The sequence below is a fragment of the Epinephelus lanceolatus genome, chromosome 1 (assembly GCF_041903045.1).
Source record: "Epinephelus lanceolatus isolate andai-2023 chromosome 1, ASM4190304v1, whole genome shotgun sequence".
NCBI lineage: Eukaryota > Metazoa > Chordata > Actinopteri > Perciformes > Serranidae > Epinephelus > Epinephelus lanceolatus.
Window position 1 is genome coordinate 53,627,752 of NC_135734.1, and position 13,550 is coordinate 53,641,301.

A 13,550-nucleotide genomic window follows, 5' to 3' on the forward strand; every position below is an offset into this window, starting at 1 on the left:
TATCATTTGAATAATTGTTTTGATTTGATCTGAGGGTCTTGATGCTGCCATCTTTGCCAAACAAATATCCTTAGTATGTTATGAATCTACCAATTTAATGCAATACATAAATAATAGCTGCACTTTCACCCACACTGCACTGTCACTGCACTTTCACCCTCACTGTCCTCCACTGTCCTTGTTGTCTCCACTGTCCTCATTCTCTGGCTCATAGTTTTCATCATTCTCACTGTCTCCATCATCCTCACTCTCTCCTTGGTTGGTTGCAAGCTGCTTGTTTTCTTCATCACTAAATCCTAATTCATCCTCACTACCATCTACAGGGAGGACTAGTTTGGCTTTCTTCCATGAGGAACCGTAAAACACTGTTGCGTTCATTCTGTAAATGGAAGAAAAAAGTGTCAAATATAATCATATGCAATGCGGAAAGGACTCACAAAGTGCATTATTATAGTAGACTCTAGAGGATCAGTGTATACCAATGTAATTGCTAATAACTTTAACTTTACTACACCTAACATTCAAATGTGTATCTGTCAAACTGATGGACCTGAAAAAATAACTAAATGAGTCCACATGGTACAATATGCTTTTGAACAATGTAGGCCTATAACCTAATCCAAAATGCTATCAACATGCCAGGCTAGCAATTCAATGGTAATAATAATGGTACGGTGTTGCCATATGGCAACTTCCACATTTTAACAGTTTAACATTATTAAATGATCAAGTACATTGCAATAAACTACAGAATAGTGAACTTACCTCACTTATTGTTGAGTATGTATTTTTTTCCCCGTCGAAAAATGTCATAAAAATACTTTTTTAGATGATTTTTGAGGAGTCAAATAGCGAGGCTCCTCCCTGTGAAGAGGTCTGCAGAAAAGGGCTTCAAAATTCCCTCCAGAAAGTTATATGACAAATTTAAACACTGCTATTGGTTCTCTTAGGACCCCACCTCTCTTTCAACACACTACATCGTAAAAGGGGAAGTATTGTGTGTATGTGTAAAAGGAATTCAGTGGGTTTGTTACCAAATGGCAACATCGTACCATAGAGGGTTAAAAAAGAAATGCTAAGTTTGTGTTGATATGGATGTCTGGGGGTTGTGGCTGTGTAGATAATAGAAGAATACCTAGATTCAATGAAATCAATCAATCAATCAATCAATTTTATTTATAAAGCCCAATATCACAAATCACAATTTGCCTCACAGGGCTTTACAGCATACGACATCCCTCTGTCCTTATGACCCTCACAGCGGATAAGGAAAAACTCCCCAAAAAAACCCCTTTAACGGGGAAAAAAAACCGGTAGAAACCTCAGGAAGAGCAACTGAGGAGGGATCCCTCTTCCAGGACGGACAGACATGCAATAGATGTCGTACAGAACAGATCAGCATAATAAATTAACAGTAATCCGTATGACACAATGAGACAGAAAGAGAGAGAGAGAGAGAGAGAGAGAGAGATGTAGGTAATGACAGTAGCTTACAACAACATTATTGAAAGTAATAATATTATAGTTATAGTTCTGGCTACTGTGGTACAATATGTTGAAAGTATGTATTAATATCTGGCAGTATACATGTGTGACAATAGTCATATGTGTATAATAACAGTAGAAGTATGACTAATGACTAATGATGGCAGCAGCAGCAGGAGGCATCTGGCAGGACCACGGCAGCAGCACAACCACACACGTCACGCTGTCCAGGCACCGCTGTGATATGAGTTAATCTGAGAGACAGTGGAGCACAAAGGCTCCGGAGAAGAAGCCGAGTTAGTGACATCCAGAATGGCCGAGTTAGCAAGATGCAGTAATAGAATACGAGAGAGAGAGAGAGAGAGAGAGAAGGTGCCCGGTGTATTATAGGGGGTCCTCCGGCAGACTAGGCCTAAGTCAGCCTAACTAGGGGCTGGTACAGGGCAAGCCTGAGCCAGCCCTAACTATAAGCTTTATCAAAGAGGAAAGTCTTAAGTCTAGTCTTAAATGTGGAGACGGTGTCTGCCTCCCGGACCGTAACAGGAAGATGATTCCACAGGAGAGGAGCCTGATAGCTGAAGGCTCTGGCTCCTGATCTACTTTTGGAGACTTTAGGGACCACGAGTAACCCTGCGTTCTCAGAGCGCAGTGTTCTGGTGGGATAATATGGCACTATGAGCTCTCTAAGATATGACGGAGCTTGACCATTTAGAGCTTTATAAGTTAACAGTAGGATTTTAAATTCAATTCTGGATTTTACAGGGAGCCAGTGCAGAGAAGCTAAAACAGGAGAAATATGATCTCATTTCTTAGTTCCTGTTAGTACACGTGCTGCTGCATTCTGAATTAGCTGGAGAGTTTTTAAGGACTTACTAGAGCTACCTGATAATAGAGAGTTACAGTAATCCAGCCTTGAGGTAACAAAAGCGTGGACCAATTTTTCTGCATCTTTTCAGGTCAGGATAGGCCTAATTTTCGCAATATTACGCAGATGAAAAAATGCAGTCCGTGAGGTTTGTTTTAAATGAGAATTAAAAGACAAATCTTGATCAAATGTTACTCCGAGGTTTCTTACGGTAGTACTAGAGGCCAGAGCAATGCCATCTAGAGAAACTATGTCATCAGATAAAGAGTCTCTGAGTTGTTTGGGGCCAAGAACAATAACTTCAGTTTTGTCTGAATTTAACATCAGGAAATTGGTGCTCATCCAGGTTTTTATGTCTTTAAGGCAATTATGAAGTTTAGTTCATTGATTACTTTCTTCTGGCTTCATAGAATTTGGAATTTGGACCCTAATGTTCTTAACAACTACAGACCAGTATCCAACTTACCTTTTCTAAGCAAAAACATTTAACTTGTTTTTATTCAGCTTTATGATTTTTTACATAATAATAACATCTTACCAAAATACCAATCTGGATTTAGGATGAATCACAGAACAGAGATAGCCCGACTGAAGATTGTCAATGATCTCAGGTGTAACTTGGACTCACACAAGTTATCAGTCCTGGTGCTACTGGATCTAAGAGCTGCTTTCGACACAGTAGATCACCCTATTCTTTTAAACAGACTGGTACTGTTCTTATTTGGTTCCCTTCCTATCTCACAGATAGAACATTTTTGGTAAGTATGGATACATACTCCTCAGAGATCCATGAAATTAAATGTGGTGTGCCCCAAGGCTCAATTTTAGGTCCCCTGCTTTTTTATTTGTACATGCTCCCAATTGGTTGTGTCATCAGGAGACATGGTATTAACTTCCACAGTTAAGCTCATAATACACAGCTGTACATCTCCATGTCCCCTGATGACACAGGGCCAGTTGATGCCCTTTTTAACTGTATCTTGGACATCAAATCCTGAATGGCAGAAAACTTTTTACAACTCAACCAGGACAAAACTGAAGTTTTAATCATCAGTTGGTTAAAATCCTAGGCGTCATTTTTGACTCTGAGCTTACTCTTATTTCTCACATTAAGCATGTAACAAAAACAGGTTTTTATCATCTAAAAAACATAGCCAGAGTCCGCCCTTTTCTCTCTCGGGTCTAACATGGAGACGCTGATGCATGCTTTTATCTCCAGTCGTATTGATTACTGTAATGCCCTGCTTTCTGCTATTCCCAAAAAAGTATCTCAGGCCTACAACTTTTACAGAACTCAGCTGCATGTGTACTGACAAAGACCAGAAGTCAGGCTCACATTACACCTCTTTTAAAATCACTGCACTGGCTCCCCGTATGTTTCAGGATTGATTTTTAAGGTTCTTTTAATGTTTTTTAAATGTCTTAATGGTTTTGGCTTGCTTACACCCTACGAACCCTCGCAGACCCTGAGGTCCTCCGGCACTGGCCTCTTAATTACTCCTAAAGTTAGAACAGGTACTCACGGTGAGGCACCTTTTCAGTATTATGGCCCCTGTTTGTGGAATAGCCTGCCGGAGGACCTGAGGGCTGCAGAGAATGTTGATATTTTTAAGAGCAGGCTCAAGACCTACCTATTTATTTGAGCCTTTAACTAATATTTTCTTAGTCTGTTGATGTTTTATTGTCATCAAGACTTTTACTTAGGTTTTAATGCCATTCTTAGTCTTTTACTGATGTTAAAATGTCATTTTTAGTCCGTTACCAATGTTTTAATGTCATTCTCAGTTTTTCATTGATATTATATTGCCATTCTTAGTCTTTTACTGATGTTTTAATTGTTATTTTTATGTCCTATCTATTGTTTAGCGTTCAACATTATATTTTACTGCGCTGCCTCATGGGTTGCTTTGGCTGGGTTGGGTGGGGGGTCTGCACTCTGCCCTTATGGCGGTGGTGTGGGCTCATCTGTCTGCCCGTATCGGGGTGGTTTCCGTGTCAGCGTCCTGGTAGCCACGGGCTGTGATCAGCTCCCGGTGCAGATGGCTCATGCATTCCTTTTTGACCATGTAAAGCACTTTGTGCTACATCCCTATATGAAGAGTGCTTTATAAATAAAGATTGACTGATTGATCACTTAACATGTTTCATTTTTAGTCTGTATTGCTGTAACAGAGTATTTTTCAGTCCTAAAATGTTTCTGTTCCTGAGTGAATCTTTTATTACAAATTATGTGTAATTATTATTAATATTGTGCAGGCCAATATCTAAGAGAAGTTGAAGTTAATACAGAGTTAGTCACACTGAACATGAGACATCATCTCAACACAGGAATCAAGTGCTCTGTAAAGTTCAGTCTAAATATACAAACATGAATCCCATGTCATCATAAACACGAGTCTGATATTAGCTCTCAGTACCTCACTCATGTCAGCAGAAGTACTGACTACCTACAGGTACACAAATAGTACGGGCTGATCAGTGGGGGGGCGTGGCAGCAGGACTCGGCTCCTGGCGGGTTTCGGTCCTTCACATGGATGCTTTTTCAGCTCACGACGCCACGTGAACTTCTGTAGACAAATAGAGCAGCTGTATCTTTTGTCTCCTGAGTGAATTCTCTCGTGTCTCTGTAAATGCCATTTCTCTGTGAAACTTTTCTGACAAACAGTGCAGCTGAACGGTTTCTCTCGTGGATGACTGCATCTCCTGTGTATCTTCAGATCTATCTGCTGGCCAAATCTGTTCCCACATTCAGAGCAGCTGAACGGTTTCTCTCCTATTCTACACGATGAATCACCGATAGGAGACTTTAAACCTGACTGAGCTTCTTTGCTCTCCATCCAATCATCACCGTCATCAGTCTCCACTTCAGATGAGTCTCCAGTCTTGTCTTCAGTGTCTGGTTGTAAATCTGGATCTGAGATCCTGGTTGGTTCTGGTCCTCCACAGTGCTCTCCATCAGCTCCTGACCTGCTGGCTTGAGGCTCCGCCCCTCTATCCTCCTCATTTTGAGTCTGATGACACTGTGACGACTGGGGACCAGCACATTTATGTCTTTGCAGCTGATTATACCAAATGAATCTTTGGTGACAAAAACTGCAGCGGAATCTTTTCTCTCCTGTGTGAATACTCATGTGCTGCATCAGGTTTGTTCTGTCCATAAATGTTTTAGTACAAACTGAGCAAACAAATGGTTTCTCTCCTGTATGAGTTTTCATGTGTCTCATTAGATCAGCTTTACACACATATTTTTTATCACAAATGGAGCACCTGAACGGTTTCTCTCCTGAGTGATTCTTCATGTGTGTCTGTAGATTCCCTCTCTGTGTGAAACATTTCTTACAGACGGAGCAGCTGAACGGTTTCTCTCCAGTATGAGTTCTCATGTGAATCTTCAACTTTGCTTTTGTGCAAAATCTTTTCCCACACTCAGAGCAGCTGAACAGTTTCTCTCCAGTATGAGTTTTCATGTGTTGCTGCAGATTGTCCTTACGACCAAATGTGTTCCCACACTCAGAGCAGATGAATGGTTTCTCTCCAGCTCTACATGATGAATCACTGACAGGAGCTTCTCTGCTCTCTGTCCAATCATCACTGTCATCAGTCTCCGCCTCAGATGAGTCTCCACACCTGTCTTCAGTCTCTGGTTCTAAATCTGGGTCTGGATCTGAGTTCCTGGTTGGTTCTGGTCCTTCACAATTCTCTCCATCAGCCTCTGTTTGATGAAGCTGGGAAGACGGAGGTTTCTTTTCATCATCTTCACTCTTCACAGCGACAGGAGTGAATGGTAACTTGGTGATATCAGCCTCCTCCAGCTGGTGAAGCTGCTCTCCCTCCTCTTCCTCTTTAATGTGTGGGGGCTCAGGGTCCTCCTGGTCCACACAGCAGCTCAACTCCTGCTGCTCCTCTTTCACCACACCACCTGAAAGTAAAATTGAATTATTTATTTATTTAGGATGTTTTACCACAGAAGGAGGATGTGGACATGACACGTGATTTACAGCCATATGAGAATAGAGCGGGACATTATCTGACAAAAGACAGGAGACAGCTGTCTCACGTTCTCCAAACTAGAGCAGAACATTATCTGACAGAGGACAGAAGACACTGTCTCACATTCTCCAAATGAGAGCAGGACATTATCTGACAGAGGACAGGAGACACTGTCTCATGTTCTCCAAACGAGAGCAGGACATGATCTGACAGAGGACAGGAGACCGCTGTCTCATGTTCTCCAAACTAGAGCAGGACATTATCTGACAGAGGACAGGAGACACTGTCTCATGTTCTCCAAACGAGAGCAGGACATTATTTGACAGAGGACAGGACATTATCTGACAGAGGACAGGAGACCGCTGTCTCATGTCCTCCAAACTAGAGCAGGACATTATCTGACAGAGGACAGGAGACAGCTGACTCTCAGATGAGTAGTGCAGTATTTGTACTGCGGTATTAAACACAGTAGTAGTAATATAAAGTAAAATTTCTTTAAAACTGTAACTTGAGTAAACACACAGTCAAACTGAAGCTAGCTGCGGCTAATCAGCTAACCGTCTAACGTTAGCTTAGCAACATTTAGCAAAAGGAAAACAAACCTTTTCTTATTCCTCTCGGGTTTAAACCCGCGTCCGTGACGTCAGGCAGCAGTTTCTGGTGTCGGTCCATCTCTGCTCCTGTTAATTAACTCTGACGGTTTGTTTTTCTGACGTTATTTAGATCAGTGGACGTTAATTCGCTCTGCTAACCGAACTAAACACGGTCAAACCGGCATAAATAACAACTGTCACGTTCTTCTTCTTCTTCTTCTGCTTCTGCTTCTTCTTCTATGGAGTTTTTTTGGCGGTTGGCAACCAAGTTAAAGGCGCATTACCGCCACCTACTGGACTGGAGACGGGGACAGTGGATTTGCAGACAAACAAAACAAAAAAAGGGAAATTAATTCCTCTCCATCAGCCTTGTATCTTTTAGATACATGATTAGATGTTTGAGTATATTATTTGACTCTACTCTGGGCAGGTTCCCTATAGGCTACTTAAACATATCTGTTTATATCTAAACAAAACCAAGTCCAGTTGCGTTCGATTCAATTCGATTCAATTGCCTTGAGATAAACATATCTTGGCCTTCTCTGCTGCTGTTATCAGTGCCCTCCTTTCCTCTTCATATGCTCTACACAACATGCTGGACAGATTCAGACTGACCACAGTGATTACATTTGCCATCAGGGTGTTTACCTATTTTATGTAGTGTATTATTCAGTCCTGTGTGCCCTATCCTAAGTCGTGTGATGACTGCCTCTTCCATCCGGCCCCTGCCCATCCTTCTTCCCAACCCAACCTGTTTCTGTATATTATATACGTGTCTTCCCGTATCTTGGATGTCCCAGTGTTCTTGCCATACTTTTCTCGCATGTTTCTTAATTATTGATTTACCCTCTGCCCTACTTAGCAGAATTTCTGCATTTACAGTGTGTGATTTAAGTGATTGTTTGTCCAGAATATCAACCCCTACATTTCCTTCTATTCCTACATGGGCAGGAACCCAAATAAAGCAGACCATCAGACCCCTCTTGTGTATTCTGTACAGTAGATTGTGTATTTCAATTATGAGATAAGTAAGTGCTGCCCAGCTGTCTGATGCTGTTAGTGTGTTGTTATGGTTGTTTTCTTCTGTCCACTCCAAACCTAATTTAATAGCTGAAAGCTCCACTGTATATACTGATAAATGATCTGTGGTTCTTTTCTTGATATGTAATGAAAACTGCAGCTCCTGTTCGTCCAGTATCAGGGTCTTTTGACCCATCAGTGAAAATCATTGTTTTGTCTGAGAAGTGTTGTTCCAGATAACCCTGAGCTACCCTCCCAGGAGAGACTTGCTTACTCCTTTTCTTCAGTTGTTGCTGTATTTCTAGGTTTCCTGATGGTTCTACAAATAGCCAGGGAAAAGTATTTGAATAAGGGATTGTTGGACTGAATTGTATATGACCTAAACCTGCTTGTTCTGCCTTTATGTTCCCTATCCATTTTTCATTATGTCATTATGTTCCCAACAGTCCTCCAGGATGGCTTTAGCAGGGTGGGAAATACTATGCCCTTGAAGACTGACCCAGTATGCTAACATAAGTTTCATTCTTCTGATCCGTAAAGTTTGTCCCCCCATTTCCACTTGTATGGCTGCTACTGGAGAGGATTTAAATGCTCCACTACATATCCTCAGTCCCTGTGCCTGCTGTACATCCAACTTTTTAAGATGACTTTCTGCTGCTGATAAATACCCTATACACCCATAGTCTAGTGTTGCTCTCATAATAGTCTGATATATATTTAACAGTGATACTCTGGTTGCTCCCCAGTCTCTTCCTGACAAGCATCTTAAGAGATTGTTGACCCGTTTGCACTTATCACTTATTTTATCAATGTGATACTTCCAAGTCAACTTTTCATCCAGCCACATACCCAGTAATCTAATGACCCTGACCTGCTCAATTGTTTGGCCATACAGTTTCAAGGAGATCTCTTTGTGATGTCTGGAAAAACATATTCCTTGTGTCTTTGCAACTGATAGTTTAACTTCTATTGTTCTCCCATACATGAACTCTGATACCCAGTTGTACAGTTTCCCATTCACACCTAATTTATTGAGTTTGATGAGTAGTCCCTCTTTCCATAACATATTGTACGCTTTCTCAATATCAAAAAAATACAGCAATCACCATTTCTCTGTTGGTCTGAGCTTTCCTTATTTCTGATTCTAGACATAAGACACTATCCAACATCCCTCTTCCCCTACGAAATCCACTTTGATAATTTGACAATAGTTTTTTACTCTCTAAAAAGTCTGTTTGTCTCTCTGTCACCATCCGTTCCAAAGTTTTCCCTAACTGCAATGTTAGAGCGATGGGTCTGTAACTAGAGGGATTTGATGAGTCTTTACCTGGTTTTAGTATAGGTACTATAACTGATTCCTTCCATATTGATGGGAGATTACCTGTGTGCCATATTTTATTAAACAGTCTTAACACTGCTTCAAGCGCACTGTCTGTCATATGAGCTAACATACTGTAGCATACACCATCTTTCCCTGGTGACGTTTGTCGTGCATTTAATATTGCTCTCTTCATTTCAAATCGAGTGAACGGTAAATCTAGGTCTTCTCCTGATGATGCCCTTCTTTCTGTAATTCCTATATTTTGTATACGGGTATTATCTCTACACTGCTTAGCTTTTATAGATAAATTATCTGAGCTGTGAACCTTCATAAACATCTTCGCTAGGAGCTTTTCTACAGTACTTATTGCTGTCATGTTATCGCTATGCATCACTGGTATGTCAAAGTTACTTTTTAATCCCATTCATTTTTCTAATCAGTCCCTATACATCTGCCAACTGTGTTTCTCTCCCAATGTTATTGCAGTATTGTCTCCAGTATGTCTGTTTTGCTGATCTTATTGTTTTTGGAACTAATGCTTGTACTGTTTTGTATTGGATCAATGTGTCTAGTGTGTGGTGAGCTTCAATTGTCTAAATGCTCTATTTCTCATTTTTATTGCTTTTCTACAATTGTCATTCCACCACGGCACACTCTTTCCTTGTTTACTTCCTCTACTCTTCGGAATAGTTTCTTCTGCTGTCTGTATCAACGCTGTTATCAATTTCCTGTTCATTTCCTCTACATTTGTTACATTCTCTTCCAGTAATTTAATACACCTGGCTTTACTTAATATTTGGAATGCATCCCAATCTGCTTTATCCATCTTGGTGTTCTTGCTCCCCCATCTTGGTGTATTTCTATTCCAATCTTGAACATTATTGAATAATGATCACTGTCTACTGTTGACCGGTTTAACACTTCCCAAATACTAACATCTGCAATTATGGTGGATGTGAGTGTCAGATCAATTACACTTGTGTTCTGTGAACTATTCTACCTTGTGCCCTTTCCATCATTTAAGATAAGATAAGACAAGATAAGATACACCTTTACTGATCCCATAATTGAGAAATTCCAGTGTTACAGCAGTCAAGGGGAAAGAGTCAGATTAAAGATTTCAAAATTAAACTTAAAAAACTTAACTAACTAGGCGTGCAAATAAGTACAAAAATACAAGAGATGGCGATAAATAACAATAACAATAACAATAACAATAATAATAATAATGAAAATAATAGGATGTGGATAATAATGAGCAGCAGTGAATGAAAATGAGCAAAAAATGAGCAGTGGATAAAGGGAGCACATCTAGTGCAAGTGATTGTATGTGCAAAACAGCAGACAGCTGTGGTGTCAATTAAGTGTCAATAAAGTGTCCCTAAAGTGTCCATGGTGCAGTCTACTGTGAGCAGTGCTGGTTATGTAGCCTGACAGCAGCAGGCAGGAAGGACCTGCGATAGCGTTCCTTCACACACTTTGGGTGAATCAGTCTATCGCTGAAGGAGCTCTCCAGAGCTTTTATCTCCTCCTGCAGAGGATGGGAGTCATTAGTCCTCAGAGACGACAGCTTGGCTGTCCTCCTCCTTTCTCCCACCACCTGCACAGAGTCCAGAGAGCATCCCAGGACAGAGCTGGCCTTCTTGATCAGCTTGTCCAGTCTTTTCCTATCTGCAGCCGAGACACTGCTGCCCCAGCAGACCACTCCATAAAAGATTTATACATACCAAACCCATATTATCTATAAACTCCTCTATTACTGACCCATTTGCATCTGTATTATTGCTCCCTCATAATGTACTGTGAGCATTAAAGTCCCTACACATACTACTTTCCCTTATCAGCCCACTTGCATCATTCAATATATCAGTACTCAGTCTATTACATGGGCTATAGTAATTGACTATTGTTAAGCTGCTCTTTTCTGTCCATACCTTAATTACAATGGATTCTTGCACCTTTCCTATTTTAATTAGATTATAATTCAACCCATTCCTCACAAATGTGTGTGCAGCTGTACTTTTTGTTGATGTGTGAATAAACTTGAAACTTAAATGTTGCCACTCCTCCACCTTTCCTGGTTTCCCCATCATTTCTTATTGCAGTGTAACCATACATAACAAAATCCCACTGTGGTTTTAACCATGTTGCTTGAATACGTATCACATGAGGTCTGTCTGATAAGTTTGATACAAACTTTTTAAATTCTTGTCCATTAGAGATGAGACTTATTGCATTCCACTGTAAAATAATTAAGACCATGAAGATCCACCAGCCCATGTCAGAGAGTTAAATGTTTCCCCAGCTAACATTTCCTCCACTGCTTCCCAGCTTATCCCCTCAAGTCCAAGATATTTCTCAGCTGCTCTCACAATAATCTTAATCTTTTCGGTTTTCCTGCTTGCTTGTGCCGAACAATTAATCACCTCAACCATAAACACCACAAAAATTCATTTTTGCCCACAATCAGTGTATCCTCCTTCATGTCTGGTTTAACACATCCTCCACAAGGTCTGCTGTTACTCTCTACTCACACTGGTTTAGAGGCAACTGTCTGCACTGTCTTTACTTTTTTTGCTGCCTCTGCATATGAAATCCCCTGGGAGATTTTAACTCTCTGCACCTCAGCAACTGTCTTGCTCATTTCACATCCTCGATAAGCAGAACTATGCTCCCCTCCACAGTTGCAACACTTTAGCTTAGCCCCTTCTTCACATTTGCTGTGCTCGTGCTCACCTGCACTTCTTCTTTGTTGGCCTTTGCAACTTACCGCTACATGACCATACTTTTGACACTTGAAGCATCGCAGTGGTGGAGGAATATATGGTCTCACCTCATAGCTCATATCCTATATACACTTTGCTCGGCAACCTAGGCTCATCAAATTTAATCAATACAGACAGGCTGTCGCATTTCTCTCCATTTCTGGTTGTTTTCAACTGGCTGGCTTCCAACACTTTTGCACCCACCACATTATCTTTAACTTTTTCTATTGACACAACTGTAGGTATTCCTGAAATGACTCCCCTAGTCGGCTTCCTATCCAGGTATTGAGCACTACACTCTTTTACCGTCAATTGTGTTCAGTCTTATGGCCTTTCCTTGTTGTGCACTATCCCTACAGAAGATCAACAATGATCCATTTCGCAACACTTTGGCATTCTTACTCTCCCCTGCCGACTTGTGTATTGACTTTGTCAGCTGAATTAGGCTCCACTCACCGAACGATGTACTGTCTTGGGAGAGTTTGATGTAGATTTTATATTCTTCACTCTGCTTTGTTGTTGATGTTACACTTCCCTCACTATCAGTTCCCTCTATGTTGCCTCTATCATTTTGCTGTCTCTGTATTTTTTAATTTTCTCTGTTTATTTTGACCTGACAAACTCCAGCCATCTTCCTCCCCGCCAGCCACTTCAACTCCTTCCATCTCACTTCCTGATCCGCCAGTAACCTCTGCCATCTCCTGCCCATTCACAGTCCAGCTGTTGCCAACCACCATCCAATCCTGTTAGCTTCCTCCGTCACCCGGGTCAGACCCTCTCAACTATCACAACTATCACAACTGCAGTAAGACTTAGAAGACTTAGAATTGAAGATGTTCTGGAATTTCGTGATATTAAAATAAAACATGTTGTAGCTCTCATTGTAAAGCACACAACAGAAATTTAATCTATGATTCTCATTGTGAAAGTCTGTACAGTTTTACAGGATGTTCTGATCCTCATTTATGCGTTGGGTCATGACCTGGGGCCTGTATCACGACACGAGATCAACCTTTCCTGGGTTACCCAGACCTATCCTGGGTTGACTAACCCTAACAATGGCAATCAGGATAATCGGTATCACGACGCTGGATATCAACTCGGTAAATCAACCCAGGGTTGCTTTATCAAAAGCCGTGAACGTGCACGCAGCGGACCAATCACAATCATGAGAGAAGCGCAGTGTCACTGAGCGTCCTCACTGAGCGTCCTCACAGAGCGCTGTATGTGAGGGGAAAAAAAAGTATTTCTCGTGAGGATCAGAGATTAATTCTACTAAAATATGAGGAGGAGGAAAGCAATATTAGAGAAAAGGCCAACACCGTGGCAGCTGCAGCAGGAGGAAACATGCGTGGCAACGCATAACGGGATGAATAATGTTTAGTTTTAGTTTAGATTAGTTTATTTGCACATAATGTTAAAAGTAAGATTTACAAGATTAAAAAAAAGAAAAGTGCCAGAGAGGTTAGAAGCCACTAAAAGCTTATCAAAGAAATTCTCTTGTCAAAACA

The 13,550-nt window shown here is 41.0% G+C and overlaps 1 protein-coding gene across 1 annotated transcript; it reads right to left on the bottom strand.

Annotated features, from left to right (window-relative positions):
• Positions 1-1,901: 1,901 nt before the first annotated feature.
• Positions 1,902-7,140, bottom strand: LOC117256512 (uncharacterized). Its single transcript, XM_033625961.2, has 2 exons — positions 6,943-7,140; positions 1,902-6,269 (listed from the first exon to the last, which is right to left on the bottom strand). The coding sequence occupies exons 1-2, from the start codon at positions 7,010-7,012 to the stop codon at positions 4,798-4,800; spliced, it is 1,542 nt and encodes a 513-aa protein (XP_033481852.1). The 5' UTR covers positions 7,013-7,140; the 3' UTR covers positions 1,902-4,797.
• Positions 7,141-13,550: the final 6,410 nt, after the last annotated feature.